The 21,373-nt window shown below is 40.3% G+C and overlaps 2 protein-coding genes across 2 annotated transcripts; one reads left to right on the top strand and one right to left on the bottom strand.

Moving 5' to 3' along the window:
• Window positions 1-2,823: 2,823 nt before the first annotated feature.
• LOC141708435 (uncharacterized) lies at window positions 2,824-3,834 on the bottom strand. The gene has a single exon (XM_074512082.1). The coding sequence runs from the start codon at window positions 3,662-3,664 to the stop codon at window positions 3,029-3,031; it is 636 nt and encodes a 211-aa protein (XP_074368183.1). The 5' UTR covers window positions 3,665-3,834; the 3' UTR covers window positions 2,824-3,028.
• Window positions 3,835-15,469: 11,635 nt separating this feature from the next.
• On the top strand, window positions 15,470-15,856 carry LOC141700503 (uncharacterized). The gene has a single exon (XM_074504248.1). It carries the CDS (start codon window positions 15,470-15,472, stop codon window positions 15,854-15,856), a length of 387 nt encoding a protein of 128 aa, XP_074360349.1.
• Window positions 15,857-21,373: the final 5,517 nt, after the last annotated feature.

The following is a 21,373-nucleotide window of genomic DNA, read 5'->3' as shown; positions in this document are numbered from 1 at the left end:
AAACACACCAATATTACTACTTGTTCTCCTAAGAACAGAGCTCTTACTTCTTGAATGCAATCCTTTAATTTTCCTAACACCATTGCTAGTACTACTAACCACTTCTACCTCATCTTCTTCATCAATTCTTCCCATTACAACACTACTATAACTCTTCGATACCGCTCTCAATGATTTCGATTTACTAAAATTGTTCCGTTCCATCAACTCTTTAAGCTTCTTCACTTGTTCCTCCTTTATAAGTTGTTCTAAGTAGAAGTCTATCTCAAACCCCATATTACTAGTAGAATAAGCCCTAACAAAATCTTCATTTCGATAACTAGAGGATCTCGAAGTGGTGACACTTGTACTTAAGCTCTTCGACAAGCCTCTGTCCCACAATACTTGTCCCTTTTTGACTGGCCTCGTCGTGTTGCTACTTCCGTACCTAGGTTTCTGAGCAACATCCATCATGCTTCTTACATACAAGTCTTTCCCTTTGTTCAAAACCCTAATGGGCATTGTGATGATCCTTATCAACTTCTTCTGGTTGCTTGTTGTTTTCATTTTCTAAAACTATTAATAATATTATTTAAATAAATTTTTGTTTTTGCTGCGCTTTAAAATTCAAAGTTTTCAAGAAATTAAAGCTTTTGCTTTGGATGAAAAGAGTGATCAGGAAGGGAACATCTTTATAGCATGTAAAAAGGAAGGATCTGGGAACTGGGCTTGTAATTATTTAATTAGAGATTAATGGATAAGTGTATTGATTAGTGAAATAGTAACACGTTTTAATGGTGCAAGTAACTCATAAGTCAGATACAAAAGAATAATGGTGTTCAAACCGCCTAGTTTGAAAGTCTAAGCAAGAACTAGATAGTGTTAGTTATTTACTTAATCGATTTTATGGTGTATACCTAAGGCACATATGCTACCCATGAATTTCATAATTTTAACTTATTTTAATTAGTTAAGTTTTTATTTATAAAGATGTATTATTAATACTCAATTCATCTCATATTATGTATCCTGTTTTGCCTAGTTTACTGTTAAATTATTTAAATTTTGATCACAAATTATGAATAATATATAATTAAATAAATTTTAAAATTAGTATTATTAGAAAATATATTTAATTCTCTTTCAAATAAATTTTTATTTTTTTTAAAATAATACATAAAATTGTCGTAATTATTGATCAAAACTTGATTAATTTAACCACATGTTAGTCAAAAAAAGACACATAATATGGGATGAAGAAAATAATATATAAAAATTAATCAATAAATTAAATTTATAAAATTTCGCGCTTAATATGTATTCGTGAACACACTAAAGAAATTGTGATTTAATCAATTCTCAGTTCTAGATTTATTATTTTTTCTAGGAGACAGAGTATTCGTTAAAGTTAGTTAGATACAATCATACAACCAAGGTGCCGGAAAAGTCAGACTTATAGTGTAACGATATCGTTTAAATTGTCAAATCGAACAATTTATAGTTGGCGTATTCGCGGATATATTAGATACAAATATACAATGAAAGAATAGTATTGTATGTGTGCTGACTCACTGCATAGCCATTTGTCTGATCAGTGTAAAATATAACAAGTTCGAACATTAATTAAACCGGCATAAATCCCGTGCGATGAACGAGTTTCCATTAATATTTTAAATTTTTATTTATTAAGTTATATTATATTTTTAAAATATTTATATAAATATATAATAATTATAAATTTATAATAAAAATAATAGAATAACATGTGGTCGTAATTTAGTATAATAAATAGACTATTTCTAGTAGTTTAACAATTTATTAGTTTAGCACATATGTAACACTATTATTTATATCTTTTAATAATAGGATAAGTTGTGTTCGTAGTTTAGTAGGATAAGTATACTATATTTAGTAGTAGTTTAATAATTTAGTAGTTTATTAGATATATAACGCTATTTATCTATTTTGTAATAATCAAAATTAGGAAATTATCGTTGAACTAAACCGTTGAATCAAATTATATCTATTCCGGCTATTATAATATAGTATAGATAGATAGATAATAGTTGTGTTATAGGAAAGTTATGGCCGGGTCGTCAATGTGTATGCGTTACTCTCTTTATTTGAAGAAATGTTAGTGAACTTGTGATCCTTTTTACCTGACCCCTGACTGGTTAAAAACTCTACCTATCGGCTAAATTTTATCAATCTAAAATTAAAAATATTATTCGAGAGCAATTTTCTTGATTAACATCTCCGGTCATCCAGCTGTCAGATGGTCCACATTTTTTTATTTAATTTGTTAATCCAGATTGTCTATACTTGTGTCCTAAAAGTACGGTTACAAAAAGATCGTCGTCATAACTCTTTGTAACCTGGTTGTGCAAAGCTGATCTGGGACACTTGTGCAGTAATACGAGATGGGTGAGGAATCTCTCTGGATCTTATGTTAAAATTAAAATGTTGTTTTTTGGCTTATATGTCTTACAATTGAGTATCTATTATAACAAATGTCGGGGGTGAACGAGAATCTGTATCTATTCTAACAAATTGTGAGCGGGAATCGAACCAGAACCTAAGACGACAAGATATAAGTTTTTAACCACTTAAGATATGCGCTCAAAATTAAAAGTTGAAGGGGGAAAAGCATTATCATAAATTGAAGGGCGTCTTCTAACAAAAACATACAAATTTCGTTTATAGTTGTTACTTGATAAGCGATTTGATTGATTTTCGTATTTAAAAAAATAAAAACCATTCGTATATTTTACTTTTATATATACGAGAGAATTAAATGACGTAAACTTGAAACTCCTAATAAGAACTCCGGAGCACCGGTATACATGAGTAATACACTTTTCGATTCATAAATTGTATTAAAATTTTACATACTCGAGCCCAATCCGAATTTGTATTCGACAATAAGCACCGATAGAATTGTAAATTAACGAAACAAACGCAGCGTAATTAAACACCAAGCTTGCTGCTTGCCAGGTCTGAACAAAAGCATGCATTAATCAAACACTCCATATTAAAATTCTCAACAAAATCAAAATGCAAGAGAGCTCTTTCTATTACCAACACCAACAGCATGACTTCTACTTCTCAACATCACTTCATTCACTTTCTTCACACCATCTTCAACTTCCTCTTCTTCCTCATCAAACTCACAAGCCTTGCCTTCATCAATCCTCCCCAATCCAACACTGTAACTCCTCGGAACACCTTTCGCCATTTTCGAGTTATTCACACCATTATTCTCCACGGAATGATCATTGTAAAGCTTTTGCCTGCTCAACTTCTGTTCCTCGATAAGTTGTTTCACGTGACTCTCCACGTCCAGATTCATGTTCTTATTATTATGAGTGGTCGAGTTTGCGCGAATTAGTTCGCGCAAATCGTCGTTACCGTCGTAAAGGGAGGATCTAGTAGAGGTCACAGTTGTACTAAAGCTCTTCGGCAAACCGGACACGCCAGCTTGTCCGATTTTAGCTGACCCCTTGGTGTTGTTGCTAGTGGTGGTGTAACGGGGTTTCTGAGCATAATTCATCATGCTTTCGACGTACATGTCTCGGCCTTTCTTTAAAACCCTAATGGGGACTGTAATGATCTTCATCAACTTGTTTTGGTTGCTTTTGGTCCTCATCGAGCTGGATTGTGTGTGTAATTTAACCCCCGAGGACATAAAGGATCGAATTCGAATTGGAAAAATTTATTCTGGAAAACCTAATTCAACAAGAAACAGATAATCGATCGAATTCGGATTGAAAAAATTTATTCGAAAAAACGTAATTTATCAGGAAACAGAGAAATGATCGAATTCGAATTGGAGAAAAATTAATTCGAGAAGTTATATAGGAGTTAGAAGGATGGAGATTGGATGTGGAGCATGTATATGACTTTTTTCCATAGCTCACCAAATGAGAAAAAAATAACAAAATTATTATATTTATAATTTCAATGTCGATAATTGAGATAAGAGGGAGCATGTTTTAGTACTGCTGTTTTGAGTGACACGCACAAGTAGGCCAAAATTTTGGAAAAGAACAAACTCAGATACTGCAAGACTGCAAGAATCTATAATAGTATAATAGAATAAATTATTTAAAAAGAAGTGTTTGTTTATGCTATTTAAATATTTTACCACCCAGATGTGACGAGAGAACATCGTGTAAAGTTGATAACTTACTCCAACCACATATTAGACTTTTTAATTATTTACTCATTTTATCTTTGAAGTTAGGTCTACTTCAATCATTAATTTTTACCTGTAACCTGGTTATAAATTTTTTGTTGTAGATTGAAAAAAGATAAAGTTATCGAGACAAAAATCTATATTAATTATTATATTAAATAAGAAAAATTGATTTTTTTTTTGATAATTATCCGTATTGTTTGATACATATTGTATTTATTTAATTATCTTTATTTAATTATTTTTCAAAATTAATTATTATAAATCAATATTAATCCTAATTAGTTAGTATATAAAATAATTACTCTTTTTAACTAAAATCTTTTTTATTTTCTCCTAACTAAAATGACTCATTTTTCAAAAATATCACGTGCAATTCTTTTTAATATTTCAATTCAATAAGACATTATAAAATATTATAATTACAAATAACTAACCGATAAACTTTTTCAGCTAAATTTCATTTTATTTTAAATAACAAATATGCTAAATAATAAAGACATTCCTATTAAAATTTAGTTTAAATTAGATTATAAATCAAGTAATATTAAGAAAAATTTGTACATAGCACTGATTATAAACTATATTAACAAATACCGGATCCACATATATACTGGCCCATATTAAATTATTTTATTATGTCTCATAAATAATACCTCATTTTGTAACAATTATTGTTACAAAATATCTTCCCGCTAAAAAATATGATCTGGGACGCAGAAAATTCGTAGAGCAGAAAAAACTAACTTACAACTGAAATGTGATGCATGAATCAAATCGGAAATGAGTTTATTTTAGTTTCTTAGCTTATAAGGAAGAAAGAAACTGTATTATTTTTTTTATTTTTTTTGTAAGCAGTGATTTGCAGGACTCATGAATAACGTGTTTATGGAGTAAAACAATATTAGGATATTGTATGCTAAACATGAAGAACACACAGCTTTGCCTTATTATTAATGTTTAAATTCAATAGGATCATTTTATAAGTAGTACTGATTGAATATCTTACGTTAACTGCACATGCTATTATATTGACATTGTGTCTTAACACAAACGTCTATATCAATTTCTAGCCGGCTTTATGTATCGTGTCTCCTTTGGGATGGTGATAGGAACCTAACCTGATTTAGAAGGGTTGATAAAAATGAATTCACGCTTGATTCTTACATGCATTTCAAATATGCGATGGGATTAAGATTATTACTATTTGTTATTGTAAAAATTAATCTATACTATATTATAATAGCCGGAATAGATATAATTTGGTTCAACGATTTGGTTCAACGATAATTCCCTAATTTTGATTATTATAATAATAGATAAATATTGTTATATATGTAATAAACTACTAAATTATTAAACTGCTACTAAATATAGTATACTTATCCTACTAAAATACAAATACAACTTATCATATTATTAAAATATATAAATAATAGTGTTACATATCTACTAAACTACTAAATTGTTAAACTACTAGAAATAGTCTATTTATTCTACTAAATTACGACCACATGCTATTTTATTATTTTTATTTTAAATTTATAATCATTATATATTTATATAAATATTTAAAAATATAATATAAATTGATAAATAAAAATCTAAAATATTAATGAAAACCGTGCATCGCACGGGATTTATGCTAGTATATATAACAAAGGTGAGTTAAGTTTTACGGAGACCATGTTTTTGGTGAAAACTTTGAAGACCACTTATGTTCTGCAAGTAAAATCTTACATAAAAATATTGTAAAATGTATTATTTTACGAATCATATTCTCCAAAAATCATTATTTTATTTAAAATCTTCATTATCATTTATGTACTATATGTAAAATATTACAAAATATTTTAATTTACGAAATATGTGTAGTTTGCAGAACATACATATTTTACTTATTAAATTTTAAGGATTTTCAACAATTTTAATGAATTAGAGATATTCGTAGAACATGTTTCATAAAATAATATTTTTATAGTATTTTGATTGCATAACATTGGTGGTTTCCGAAGTCTCCAATAAAATAGCGGTCTCCATATAATTTTGCTAAACAACTGTTATAATTTAAGTAAATAGATAGTTGATAGGCTGTTTAAATTAAATAAGTCTAGTTTAACCATCAAGATAACATATCGGCTGTTTATTTACCTCGTTTATTTATTTCTCAACTAGGATTATCGGTTAGAGTTGTTCCAGCTGTGTCCGGTCTCATTAATATGCATAATATTTTTGGAGAAAAAATAGATGTCTTTAATCATAATCTCTATACATACAATTACTCTATCTTTCTCATTTATTTTTATACACTTTCCTTTTTTAGATGTTATATTCAATTCTATACATTTCAAACTTACCAAAAATACTAAAAATTTTATAATATAAAAATTAACTACACCTCTTACTTTTTCCCACTACACTCACTTTATTCATTAAATATTTAATGGTCTCACCACTTTAACCAATTTTATACTTTTTTCACTAAATTACACTTCTTTTTTTCTGTCTCAATATCTTAACAAAAGTAACATTATTTTATGATGTATCTTGTCCTCCGTTCCCAAATCATTTATATATAAATGGGGGGCGGAGGGAGTATTACATTACCAATATCTAAACCAACATTTGAATTATAACCTTATAATTTCCAAAATTACCGTGGTTCTCGTCCTAATATTTTTTGTCAGGAGAAATGCAATGAAACTAATCACAAGCCAGAATTATCAAAAGTTACATGTCAGTATATATTCTAGAAATTTGAAGCCCCTTGCAAAAATATATTATATATTGAAATTTACAGTCATCTGCTAGGGGAAAAAATAATGGACCTTTTTTTAACTTTATTCACTAGCATTTCAGTAAAAGCCCTAAAGTATTCCATGATCAGAAAATAACGAACCTTAAAGAACGAACCTTAAGGAGTATAATATACAAATTACATTAAATTAAGAATACAAAAAACAAAAATATCAAAATGAATAGTTCGAGGCACGTGAAAACCAAGTTATCCTTAAAACATATAAGCCCATTCCGTGTGTGCTTAAAGATATTGCAACTTATGTATTCCAGAATATAACGAACTAAGATAGTCTTAAGCACTAAAAGACCCGCCTTCTACGACCCGATCAAACAACCATTTCTATCTAAAAAACAAGTGTTGTAAGAAGAATCCAAGAAAATGATCTTTGTATGATTTTTAGTATATCAAACAATGAGACAGGAGTCTCTTCTTATAGGGGGAAATATGTAACTTACAAATTAATTAACTTTGTAACTTTCCAATTAATGATCTAATAAAATCATATAATAATCATTATTATAGGAGTTACAAAATTAAAATTTTATAAGTTACAAATCAAGCATAATAAATAAATGCAAAAAAAAAATATTTAAAATTTATCCAACACAAACAAACTGGATTGATTCCGGCAATTGCTGCAACAAATAAACAAAAGCCACTTGGAACCATAGACATCGCAATTCGCAACATATTTAGGTTACTTTCTGGCGAAAACTGGCGTGTTAAGGTTTTAAAATAATTTGGGTCAAAAATTTCGTAACAAATTTTTATCTAGTTTCTTCAGGATTATTCTGGGAACATGGTCCGTGCTACTTCCTTAATCAAATAACTTAATCAAGTGGTTAAGAGTTTATTTCTTGTCGTCCCAGGTTCTGGGTTCGATTCTCGCTCACCTCCGAGATTTGTTATAATAGATACTCAATTGTAAGACATATAAACCATATTAGTCAAAAAATAAAAGATAGTGATCTGACTAACGTCGGTTACCTTCTCAATCGAACTATTGTGTGTGACACATCCCTCTTAAAAGTAACATTTATATATATATAAATTGTTATACCCGAAATTTGGCATTGGATTGACTCGGGTCAAGCGCGGGCTAGTTAGAGTCAAACTCGGCGCTGCAAAAGGAAGGACGCGCCCAAGCCTATAGGACGCGCCAATCAGGTGTAGGACGCGTCCACCATGATGGAGGTATCTAGCAACTGCGGTTTTTTAGCAGTGAAGGTTGGGGTACGCGTCCAGAGGTTTAGGACGCGTCCTGTCTCTATGGAATGTTGTGAGGAGTAGTTGTTGGAAAAAATAATGCAGGTTTTATGAGGGTCAGGACGCGTCCGATGTCTCAAGACGCGTCCTCTGTGTGGTAAATGTATTCTCGAGGATGAGCTCAGGACAAAGCACGCATGGAAAGGAGCAATGGAGAGGTATTTTTACTAACGTATTTGTTGCAGGTACTCTTTGAAGAATTCCCTCCTTGAGACGGTCAAGGAGGGGGATGTCCGTGAAAAGCTTGAAGGCCTCCAGGGGTATGCCTGATGATTGAAGGCCTCCTCCTGTATTCAACGGGTGTCCTCGTTGGGGATGCGGGGTTAACTTTGGTGTGTGCTTTGGGAGCTCTGTTCTTGTATTCAACGGGTGTCCTCGTTGGAGAACTTTGGAGTCATCCTGCACTTTGCACCCAAGAGCTTGGGATCACCTGTCCTGCTATCTGGTGGGTTATCCTCATTCGGGGGACAGGGACGCGTCTGGCACTTGGGGTGAACCGTGGCTATACCTGTGTTCATAAATCAAGGGAGATAGCTGTAGCGGAGTGTTATCCTTGCGCTGGGAGATGCACTATCCGTGAAGTCCTACGATTACGGACGAGCCTTGGGCCTTTGCGGTTGGGCCTCATAGTTGGACATTCCTAAAGCTAGCGGAAGATGGACATCGGATGGGCTTCTACTGGGCTTAGGAGTAAGAAGTCTCAACGCATTAGACTTCTTGTTCTACGAGAACTACGTCAGGCTTGATCCCTATATAAAGGGTACGTAGGCACATTGAGAGGGTAAGAAGTTGAGAGCTGATAAGAGAGCCACCACTTACTCTGATCAATCTCAGCCTAAAACAACCACAATCAACCATACACTGCCTAAGTTTTCGGTAAAGAACCACCATCACAGATCTTAGTTTCGGCGAGAAACCTCAATCTTTGTTGTTACCAGATTCCTCCGTCAACAAATTGGCGCTAGAAGGAGGGGTGCTAATTAAGGTCGCAATCTTAGGAGGAAAAGATGTCTTACAATCGTGATGGAAGTTCTTATGATGGAAGTGACAGCAGGTCGGAAGAAGAAGGCGGGGGGCGCTATGCTCGTCACGAACCTTACGTTCCCAGAAACATGGCGGATCCACCGAGGGCTCCGGATGTGGGGGGAACACCTCCAATTCTCATCAGCAACGCTGATATATTGGAGCAATTGTATCGCATGGGGGATACTCTTAACAGTTTTAACTCAAGACTGAACACGGTGGAGCGCCGAAAGACGAGGAGAGGTCGTCGTTTCCCCCGTCATGGTCATGCCTTGGGGAAAGCCCCTGTAGTTGAGGGAGACACCCAGGGGAGCGGGGATAACCCGCGAATCACTCCACGGCGTTTGCAGTATTCTGATGATGTAGAACCTATTGTGGAGCTTGCGGATGAGGACACTGAAGGCAGAGAAATGCCTAGCCTAGGCAACCAGGTAGTGCCACACCCACATAGGTCTGGGCGTACGATGGACGAGCGTCGTCGTGCGGAGAACGCTCAAAACCAAGACGAGGAAGGAAGGGATCTTTCAGCCTTGAAAAGGAGGCTTGGCATAAGGTTGGAGGATGACGATTTGAGGATGTTGCTGCTAGAATGGTAAAGAGAAGGGAACGCCGGAGAAGCGAGGCCCCGTGACACAACGCGTGTGCCCCCCGCATTCCAAAGGGATGACGGGGCGCGGCACCGCGAGCACGAGCGTGCCTCTCCGCGAGGAAGGCCCGGGAATTACTACCGGGGATATCAGAGAAATGGACGGGGAAGAAAGGGATATCAATACGGAAGAGCCCCTTACAATGGTAGGAGAGGTGGAACACACTCCGCTGGAGAAGTCCCCGTCGTTATTCCCGTAGCTTCCCACAGCGTTACTGGTAATAGGTCTGGGGCGCGTCCTCATGACTGGGACGGCGGGCGGATTCAAGTAAGAATGCAGAACAATGATGAAATTCCGCGACACGGTCAGGATGAACCTCGTGTACGGGAGAATATTCAGAACCAAAATGGTAATATGCCGCCGCCGCAGCCTCAAGGCGAGGGGCGACGAGATCCTCCGCCACACCCGGGGGGTAATCAAGGGGAATTTCAGCAAGTCGCAGAGCAACCGCAGCAGCCTAATGTTCAAACCATTCCTGGGGTAGGGACGTTTAATGTGAACGACCTCAAGCGGTTGCTCAACCATCTTGAGGGAGGAAGAGTAACGGCGACTGCGCAAGCTCCTTCTCCTTTTGCTACTGTTGTGAGGGAGGCACAATTGCCCGCGGGGTACCGGAACACAACCAATGACTTGCGTTTCCACGGGAACTCTGATCCTGTGGAGTTCTTGGGGCGTTTTAACATTGAAATGGATGTATATCAAGTACCTGATTTGGCTCGATGCCGTCTCTTGGCAGCCACTTTTAGAGAAGGCGCTCAGCAGTGGTTCCAAAAGCTTGGTCCAGGTGTAATTACATCCTGGGAACAGATGAAAACTTTGTTTTTGACACAATTCCAAGCCGCGGTGAAGTACACACCACCTGTTACCACGCTGGCTAATGTGAAACAAAAGGAAGGAGAAAGTTTGACTTCATATTTCAAGAGGTTTAATGCAGAATCTACTTTGGTAAGGGGTGCAACTGATGAAACATTGAAAATATTGCTTATAGCTGGGTTGCGTGTGGGGACGGATTTCTGGAAACACCTACAAGGGAAGGACCCAGTGTCATTGGCTGATGTGCTCGCGCAGGCGGAATCGTTCAAAGCAATCGAGCAGTCGCTTGCAGAAACAAAAAAGAATGATAATGCCTATAACTCCAAGGGGCGATCCAAGAGAAGGGACAGATCCGTGAGCCCGGATTATCGGCGAAACGCCAGAAGCCCTAACAGAGTAAATGCTGTGAGCTCGCGAAGAGAATGGAGCCCACCATCGAGCTACGAGAGAAGAGTCAGCAATTATACACCGCTGGCGGCGTCCATTGATCATATCTTCGAGGTAAATAAAGACAAGGGGATCTTCAAGAAGCCCGACCGACTAACTTCATGGCAAAGCAGAGATAAGAAGAAGTACTGTGACTACCATGAGTCTACTGGCCATGACACCCACGAGTGTCGTCACTTGCGGGATGAGATTGAGGAATTGATCAAGGCTGGACACCTGGGAGAATGGATTGACAAGGTGAAGCGACGCAGGGGACTTGATGACAAGGGTAAAGATGAAAGACAGCCCCCGCGGGCTGAGGATGTTGAGAAAACAGCAGAGGTCAAGTTTCAGAGGGCCGGCAGTATTAGGGCAATTTTTGAAGGACACCCCTTCGTTGGTGATAGTAATCGAGCACTGGAAAGAAATGCGAGAGAAGCGAGGCATCCGCCGCTCACCAACATCCACAGCTTGGAAGACAGACCCCCGAAGGTCTTTAGGGGGGAGTCCGCTGATATTACATTCAAGGAAAAAGAATCTAGATGGGTGCATCATCCTCACAACGATGCGCTGGTGATTACCATGCTTATTGGGGCAATGAACGTACATCGAGTTTTCTTGGATAATGGGAGTTCTACAAACATCTTGTACTACAGCACCTACAAAAAGTTGGGTTTCCCAGATAGCGACATGTATTTCGAAGATGCGCATGTCTAAGGCTTTACTGGGGAAGCAGTGAGAGTTATGGGCTCGGTCAGGCTTCCCGTCACGCTTGGGGAAGGGGCTTTGTCGGTTACTCAAATGATAGATTTTAAGGTGCTGGATCAGGATTCCGCGCACAACGTACTGGTCGGCAGACCTTGGTTGCGTGCGTTCAGGGTGATAACCTCGATACACCACTTGATGATAAAGTTCCCAACGCCAAACGGAGTCGGCAGTCTGAGAGGGTCACAGTATGAGTCACGCGACTGCTATCACAAGGCTGTCAAGGAATTTCACAGAAGGAGGTATGAAGGGAAAGGTCTCCCATTCGAAGATATAGAAGATATTCATACAAAACCAAGTGGAGAGGTCCATGCCCACTATTTTGTTGAAAACCCCGGGAAGGAAGAAACCACTGCCTCTGGGAACTCTTTTGTGACGCAGGGACGTGTTTCGAAAATTCGTAGTGTAGAAGAAGTGGTGGTGAGTCATACAGGGGGAATCACACAGAAAGAGGTTAACGGGGAAAAGTTGGAAGGAAGAAGTGAAATTTTGCAAGGTCTCGGCGATAACTTCAAGGTTGATGCTCCTCAAAAGAAGGATGCGCCCTTGAATGAAGTTGAGGTTGATGCTCCTCCAAACGAGGACGCGCCCTCAGATGAAAAAGTGGAGATTGAAGACCCCCGAGACTTTGATTTCGATTTGGATCCCAGGATCCCTATGCCAATCGAAAAAACGGGACCGGCCGAAGACACAATATCTATTCCAGTTGATAAAAATGACCCAAGCAAGGTTTTGAAAGTGGGATCTCAGTTGGATGATGAGATGAGAGGAGGTCTTACCCGCTTTCTAATTGCAAACCTTGATGTTTTCGCATGGAGTCATTCAGATATGATAGGGATCGACCCGGAAGTAATGTGTCACCGTTTGAATATCCTCCCAAATTGCAAGGGCATACGTCAGAAACGCCGCCCAATAAGTGGAGAAAGGGCGATAGCATTAAAAGAAGAAGTAGACCGGTTGTTGGAGGTGGGATTGATCAAAGAATCGTTCTACCCCGAATGGCTTGCAAATCCAGTACTGGTGAAGAAACCGAATGGAAAGTGGAGGACATGTGTGGATTTCACGGATCTCAATAAGGCCTGTCCAAAGGATAGCTTCCCGCTGCCAAGAATCGATCAGTTGGTTGACGCGACGGCAGGGCATGCGTTGTTGAGTTTTATGGATGCATACTCCGGGTACAATTAAATTCCGATGTATGGCCCCGATCAAGAACATACATCCTTTATTACGGACAGGGGGTTATACTGTTACATAGGAATGCCGTTTGGCTTGATTAATGCTGGCGCGACCTACCAGCGGTTGGTAAACATGATGTTCAAAGATCAAATCGGGAGAACCATGGAAGTGTATGTGGACGATATGATGGTGAAATCTGAGGTGACAACTGACCATATCAAGCACCTGATGGAGATGTTTAATATTTTGAGGAGGTTTCGTATGAAATTAAATCCGCAAAAATGTGTGTTTGGCGTGGAGTCGGGAAAGTTTCTCGGGTTCATTGTCAACCACAGGGGAATTGAGGCCAACCCCGCGAAGATCAAGGCATTATTGGATATGAAGTCACCTACCAATGTGAAACAGGTGCAGAGTTTGACTGGGAGAATCGCCGCGTTAAATCGATTTGTTTCCAAGTCGTCTGATAGATGCAAGGAGTTTTTTAAGGCGATTAAATTAGCTGGGAAAGACTTTGTATGGACGTCAGAATGTGAAGAGGCTTTCAAAAGAATCAAGGAGCAACTGGGACATCCTCCCATGTTGTCAAAGCCATTGGATGGGGAATCTCTAATATTGTACCTCGCAGTGTCTGAATACTCGATCAGTGCGGTTCTGGTAAGAGAAGAAGATGGGCAGCAATCACCAGTGTACTACGTGAGCAAGCGGTTACACGACGCTGAAACTCGCTACACAAATATGGAGAAACTGGTTTACGCCCTGATTCTTGCGTCAAGAAAATTGCGGCCGTATTTTCAAGCCCATAGAGTTGAAGTTCGTACAGCGTACCCGCTGCGACAGGTCCTGCACAAACCAGAGTCATCAGGCAGAATGCTGAAATGGGCTGTGGAGTTGGGACAGTTTGATTTGGAATATGTACCTCGAACAGCGATAAAAGGGCAAGCCTTAGCCGATTTCTTGTTGGAATTTGATTCTGAAATCGATGATAAAGCTCTGGTAATGTTACATACACCTCATGCTGGGGAGTCTTTGGAGGAGCATCCACATCCTTGGTGGATCTTGCATGTCGATGGGGCGGTTAACAATGGAGGAGCAGGTGCGGGTATAGTACTTGTGTCTCCAGAAGGCCACCATCTAATGAGCGCCATTCATTTCAAGTTTTACGCAACCAATAATGATGCGGAGTATGAGGCGCTGATCAATGGCCTGAAAATTGCTTTGGAAATGGGGGTGCGAAACCTAATTGCGAGAAGTGACTCAGAGTTAGTAGTGAATCAGGTAAACGGGGGATTTCAAGCGCGAGGTCCGCGAACAGAATTATACTTGAGATGTACACAGCGCCTGATTCACTTGTTCAAAGAAGTTAGATTGGAATTCGTTCCGCGGGAGAAAAACAGTAATGCGGATGCTCTGGCAAAAATGGGGTCGCAACAAGAAGCTGTATTGTTAGGATCCATCCCTCTTGAAATCCAGGAGGTTCCTAGTATCCCAGAGATAGAAACTATGCAAGTGGATGAAGCTCCCAAGGAAACATGGATGACGCCCATTCTAGCTTACATTCGCAAGGGAACACTCCCCGAGGATAAGTTTATGGCTCGTCGACTCCGTTATCAAGCCGCAAGATATGTGATATACGATGAAGTCCTATACAAGAGAGGGTTCAACCAACCTCTGCTCAGGTGTGTTGAAGAAGAAGAAGGAAATTACATCCTAAGAGAGGTGCGTGAAGGAATCTGTGGCAATCACTCGGGGGGTAGCTCGTTGGCAATGAAAGTGTTGCGCCAAGGGTATTATTGGCCCACAATGAGAGAAGATGCTACAAATTTCGTTAAGGCATGTGATCGCTGCCAGCGCTTTGCAAACTACTCTTCTATGCCGGCTACACTCTTGACGCCTATGGCAAGCCCATGGTCGTTCGCCATGTGGGGAATTGATCTTATCGGAGAATTGCCGAAAGCTAAAGGAGACGTCAAGTATGCAGTGGTTGCGGGCGATTACTTTACTAAATGGGCGGAAGCTATGCCACTGGCTACTATCACCGCAAAGAAAATCAGAGATTTTGTTTTCAACTCAATTGTATGTAGGTTTGGAATCCCTTACAAGCTGGTCTCCGACAATGGAAAACAGTTTGATAGCAAGGAGTTGCGACAGCTATGTGAGGAGTTGAAAATCAAGAAGGAGTTTGCGGCGGTCTATCACCCTCAAAGCAATGGACAAACAGAAGCTGTTAACAAAATAATAAAACATACCCTCAAAACCAAGCTGGAGGAACGTAAAGGGAATTGGCCTGAAGAACTCCCGAAGGTGATGTGGTCATACAACACTATACCGCGATCTACTACGGGAGAAACGCCGTTTATGCTGACTTACGGTTACGAAGCTATGGTCCCCGTGGAAGTTGGATCGGGATCACTTCGCAGAGACTGTTACGGGAAAGAAGACGCTGAGGTTAATCAAAGGCTTCATTTAGATCTCTTAGAGGAGACGAGGGAAAATTCTCAGCTAAGGCTAGCAGCATATCAGCAGCGCGCCGCAAGGTATTATAACAAGAAGGTAAAAGGACAGTTGCTGAAGGTGGGGGATTTGGTACTTAGGAAAGTGATGCCCAATACAATGAACCCCCAACATGGAGTGTTTGGAGCTAATTGGGAAGGACAGTACAGAATAAAGTCTATCCTGTGGAAGGGGACTTATCACCTTGAAGATATGGACGGGAAGCTAATTCCGCGAGCTTGGAATGCGGAACATCTCCGAAAGTATTACCAGTGAGGCGTGGCTTAGGCCCCTTGCGTATTTCTTTTATCATTTTAATTTATACCCAGTTTATAGGCTAGAATTAAATAAATTCCTCCTAGCCTAGGGGGGTAGTGCATGTACTACTTACCTTGGGACTGGTTGAAGGGTCATTTTTTAGAAATAATTTCCCCACAGAGCATAGTAGCCGTGGGACTGGTGCACTTTTGACATCAGAGCGCATTATAAATAAAATTTTGAAACTTTCCAAAAGGATATTTGCTCAGTTTGCTTGGTCTCATGACGCGTCCTAAATGTAGGGCGCGCCCTAAGCTAGGGTTTTATATGAATGAAACTCAAGAAAAATGTACTATTTTCAAGGACGCGCCCAAGTTATCTTGGTTGATGCTCCTTTGGACTGAATGTTACTATGATATTGACAACATAAGTAAAAAAAGAAAAAGTGCTTGTTAAAGACGCGTCCTGCGGGAAGGATGATGTATTTTGGATCAAAGGTGAGGCGCGTCTTGAGTGATAGTTCTATGTGGATGTTAACTGAAGTAGTGGCTGCTAAAAGGAACAATAGAACTTGAGTAAAAATGTAACTAGGTAGTGTACTATTTCCAAGGACGCGCCCAAGTAATATTGGTTGATGCTCTTAATTTAAAAGCAAAAGCAAGTCCTTACCAAGGACGCGTCCTCCCTGAGAGGAAATATTTCTAAGAGAACATTAAGGCATGTCAAACAGTTAGGACGCGCCCCATCGTGCCTTGTGCATTGGTTAAACACACAAGTACAGTGTAGTGCCGTGCTCATGCACTTTCCAAAACAAACAAAGACGCGTCCAACTAGAGAGGACGCGCCCACAATGGATATTTGCTTAACGGGAGTAAAAATAATAACAAATGAGTCAAAGGCGACGCACCCTAAACGCAAGGCGCGCCCATGTAAATGATTGAGTAAAAAAAAAAGAGCGCAAGTGAATGTTCAAAAAATAGTCTTTACAACTTGCAAGGCTTCAAGGGGCCCGCACCCTTAAATATTTCAAGTACATAAAGGACGCGTCCTAAGTAGGAGGCGCGTCCTGTGGCTTGTCTTGGTCATTTGCAGGGGAAGGCTGAGTTTGGAGTGGAGCAGGTTCAGGGGACGCGTCCTCTTCCTCTAAGCCTAGGAAAATCCTTTTGTTCTTGATGGATTCTGCAGCCCTGACCCTGAAATCGTTTACCCATATCTGGGTATCTGCATCAAACTTTGAGAATGTATACTCTGGGTCGTTGGCAATAAACCCAGAGCACCATTCTTCAAATCCAGCTTGGAAGCCGTGCTGATAAACCAGTTTTTTCTCCTCTGTCCATCCATGCAGCCTATCATCATTCAGGATGTCAAGCTCCAGCTGCATGGTGGAGTTCAGGGCGATGACGATGTCCATTTGCTTTTCCATTGCAGAGACATTGCCTTCCAAAACAGCTTTTTCTGTTTCTAGACGCGTCCTCTCGCCCTCCAGGCGTCTGATTTCAGCATCTTTTTCTTTGGTGAGTAGGGCAATGTGTTTTTCCAGGGATTTGACCTTGTCTTCGGCCTGGCTCTTTGCGGTGTCTGTAACAGCAAGACGCGCCCTAAGCCTGGCAGCCATGTTAGCGCTCTGCCTGGCATGCAGGTGAAGCTCGGCTGCAGCTTTGACCATGGCCTCCTCTGTTTGTTGCTCAGTCCTGAAGGTCCAACCTCTCACTTCGTCCTCAGAAAAGTCACCCACTGAGGACGCGCCCAGATATCTGAGGACAAAGGACTGATCATCAGGAACAGTTTTTTGACGCTTTGAGGGCGCGTCCTCTACCTTCTCAGGAATGTAAGACATGGTAGTGTCTATTATCTTGGGTGGAGGAGAAGGAGTTGCAACAGGAGGTGGGGTTTTTGCCTTTGGATCAACTTTTGTAGGAGCTTGTTTCCTTGCCCTTAGTTTTTTGGAAGCCCCAATTGCGAATCCTATGGGGAGTGAAGCCATATCTGCGGTATAAACATAAAAAGGAATTAGTTATGTACAAAAAGACGCGTCCTGAAAGTAGGACGCGCCCATAACGTGATATAAAATCTACATGCAGGACAGATATGGATGAATGCAAAGATGTATAAATGGGTGTGAGAATGACGCGTCTTGCCTAAGACGTTTTCTGTGATAATGAGACACGCCCGGGGGGTAGGGCGCGTCCAAGGTGATAATGCATATATAAAGTAACGCTTATAGGTCAGTCTAAATATGACGCGTCCTAAAGTCGTGACGCGTCTAATATATAATGATTTCTTACCTTGCTCTAAATCCACTTTCTTGTTGACGTCTGGCTGAATAATTTCTGTGGCTTGGAGCTCTTTGGATTTTTCAGAAGCGGTGAGGATGGGTTTCCCATTGTGGAAATCTCGAAATTTGCAGAGAGAACCCACTCGTGGGGACAAAGCTCCTATTTTCTTCAAATTCTCCTCGGTAATCATGTCTCTGAGGTTGAAATGTTTTTCAGCATACTGCAAAACCTTCTCTGCTCTCTTCTTCTTCTTTTCCGTAAGCTCTTTCTGGGTCCTTTTGTCTAAAAGAAGGAATGATAGGTTACAACATGGAAAATAAAGAAAAGGATTATGAAAGGGAAGGCGCGTCCTGAATGTGAGGACGCGTCCAGAGCATTGAACTCACTTGGTTCCAAATTGAAGCGAACGCGCGTCCTTTTGACGTCATAAATGTAGAAAAATGGTTCCTTCCAGTCTCTCTCGTGGCTAATTTTACCTTCATTAAATCCTTTGTTGTTCAACCATTTGTTGACTACCAGAAAATGGTACCCGGGAATTGATTTCCTGATGCTGTAAAAGAAGCTGAACTCTTTCATTGAGGGCGCGCCCAACCTCAAGTTATGGTACATAATGTACAGAGCCCAGGCTAGTTTGTATGAATTTGGTGATAGTTGGACTGGAGCCACGTCGTACCATTTCAGAATTCTCTTAATGTATGGATGTAAGGGCGCGCCCACGCCTAGGGAAATCAGCTTTGGAGTAAGCACCATTCGGGGGATCCTTTGATTCCCAACGTTAAAAATATGTGGCCTCATGGTTCGAAGAGGGCGCGCCCAGATGCCCTCCATGTCATAGTACTTCATGTGCCATTGAATTTCCCAGTCGGTTGCAGTTGAGTCAAGAGCTACGCATGCCAGCTTACCCTCTCTTTTCCTTCTGGCATTCTTCTCTGCTTCGGTAAGGGTACCGAGCCTCGCCCAGTCACAATCTATTTCTACATCTGAAGGTTCCCAATGCTCTAGGGGAGGATCAGATTTTTGAGGAGATACGGGATACGTCTCAGGGTCAGGAATCCTTCTTTCGAATTCACTTACACTGTGTGGTGACGCGTCCACAGAAGGAGATGCGCCCTGAGAAGACGACGCGCCCTGTGTGTTTGACGCGTCCATATCGGAAATAGCCATTCCTTGAGGTTTTTGGCTTGTGGAAGGGATAATTTCGTCGTCCGTCCAATCTTCAATGGCGGCCCTTGTATGGAGAATTGGAGTTCTTTGCCTTTTGACTCCCTTCTCTTCCATTCTTGAAATTATGGGAACATGGTCCATGGAGTCAGAGCTGGAATCAGACATTATTCAGTTTTTTGATTTAAGGGAACGGAAGACGCGTCTTTCTGCTCTAAGGAAGGAATTCGTCCTGTGGATGTTGGGAAAGTCGGGTTTAAAAGAGATCAGGTGTGGGGAATAGATTCCAATTCGTTTGTTGAGTGCTTTAAACGGGTGAAATGGTGAAGAAGAAGACGCGTCCTCCAGCTGCAAAATAAGGAATAAACATCTGAGGACGCGTCCATATATATAAAAAAAAGGGAATACTGTGAAGGCGCGACCTAAATATCTACCGCAGGGGGGTGTTGTAATGACGCGTCCTAAAATGCCTCTGACCCTATGTTATATTTGCTTGGAACAGCTTAAACGTGTCTTAAAAGGATATAAGACGCGTCCTGACGGGAGGACGCGTCTGTTATGATTACAATGCATTAGAATCTTAATCGATTATAGTCGATTTTGGGAGAATTCTATAATAAACTAGAAACATGCGACTACAAGATTGAAGAAGCAAAGTATGAGACAATTACATATATACACACATATACATACAAGGAGAATTAAGAACAGTGCATGGAAACTCGAAGCATATGAACGGGTTTTTGCTTATTAATCTCAATTTACTTAATTAAATAGGAAAGTGAAGGAAAATTTGTGTACCTTGTGAGTTGGCGGTTGGATTGAGCTAAAGAAATAGGGAAATGGCTGGATAGATCACCGGAATTTGGACCTCGAAATTCCTTCTTGAAAAGGCGGCAATGGCGGTTGTGTGAGAGAGAAACAGGGATGGTGATGGTGGTATGATGCAACTAGGGTATTTATAGAAGAAGGATGACCCTAAGGATGACAGCTGTACACCACATGCAGAAGGTGAAGGTAAGCCGCGTCTTCCCGTCATGACGCGTCCACATATTTTGAGCCAAATTTCGCTTGGAAAAAAAATTCCAATTTTGTTTTTAACTGCAAATGGAATTTGGGGGGTAGTTGTTATACCCGAAATTTGGCATTGGATTGACTCGGGTCAAGCGCGGGCTAGTTAGAGTCAAACTCGGCGCTGCAAAAGGAAGGACGCGCCCAAGCCTATAGGACGCGCCAATCAGGTGTAGGACGCGTCCACCATGATGGAGGTATCTAGAAACTGCGGTTTTTTAGCAGTGAAGGTTGGGGTACGCGTCCAGAGGTTTAGGACGCGTCCTGTCTCTATGGAATGTTGTGAGGAGTAGTTGTTGGAAAAAATAATGCAGGTTTTATGAGGGTCAGGACGCGTCCGATGTCTCAAGACGCGTCCTCTGTGTGGTAAATGTATTCTCGAGGATGAGCTCAGGACAAAGCACGCATGGAAAGGAGCAATGGAGAGGTATTTTTACTAACGTATTTGTTGCAGGTACTCTTTGAAGAATTCCCTCCTTGAGACGGTCAAGGAGGGGGATGTCCGTGAAAAGCTTGAAGGCCTCCAGGGGTATGCCTGATGATTGAAGGCCTCCTCCTGTATTCAACGGGTGTCCTCGTTGGGGATGCGGGGTTAACTTTGGTGTGTGCTTTGGGAGCTCTGTTCTTGTATTCAACGGGTGTCCTCGTTGGAGAAATTTGGAGTCATCCTGCACTTTGCACCCAAGAGCTTGGGATCACCTGTCCTGCTATCTGGTGGGTTATCCTCATTCGGGGGACAGGGACGCGTCTGGCACTTGGGGTGAACCGTGGCTATACCTGTGTTCGTAAATCAAGGGAGATAGCTGTAGCGGAGTGTTATCCTTGCGCAGGGAGATGCATTATCCGTGAAGTCCTACGATTACGGACGAGCCTTGGGCCTTTGCGGTTGGGCCTCATAGTTAGACATTCCTAAAGCTAGCGGAAGATGGACATCGGATGGGCTTCTACTGGGCTTAGGAGTAAGAAGTCTCAACGCATTAGACTTCTTGTTCTACGAGAACTACGTCAGGCTTGATCCCTATATAAA

This window comes from Apium graveolens, chromosome 2, assembly GCF_009905375.1.
Source record: "Apium graveolens cultivar Ventura chromosome 2, ASM990537v1, whole genome shotgun sequence".
Taxonomy (NCBI): Eukaryota; Viridiplantae; Streptophyta; class Magnoliopsida; order Apiales; family Apiaceae; genus Apium; species Apium graveolens.
Note: the sequence above shows the minus strand (reverse complement) of the source record. Positions and strands in the feature narration are given on the sequence as shown.

Coding starts and splice junctions, on each gene's coding strand:
- LOC141708435 (XM_074512082.1), bottom strand. CDS start 3,664: ATGTCCTCGGGGGTTAAATTACACACACAATCCAGCTCGATGAGGACC.
- LOC141700503 (XM_074504248.1), top strand. CDS start 15,470: ATGGTCCCCGTGGAAGTTGGATCGGGATCACTTCGCAGAGACTGTTAC.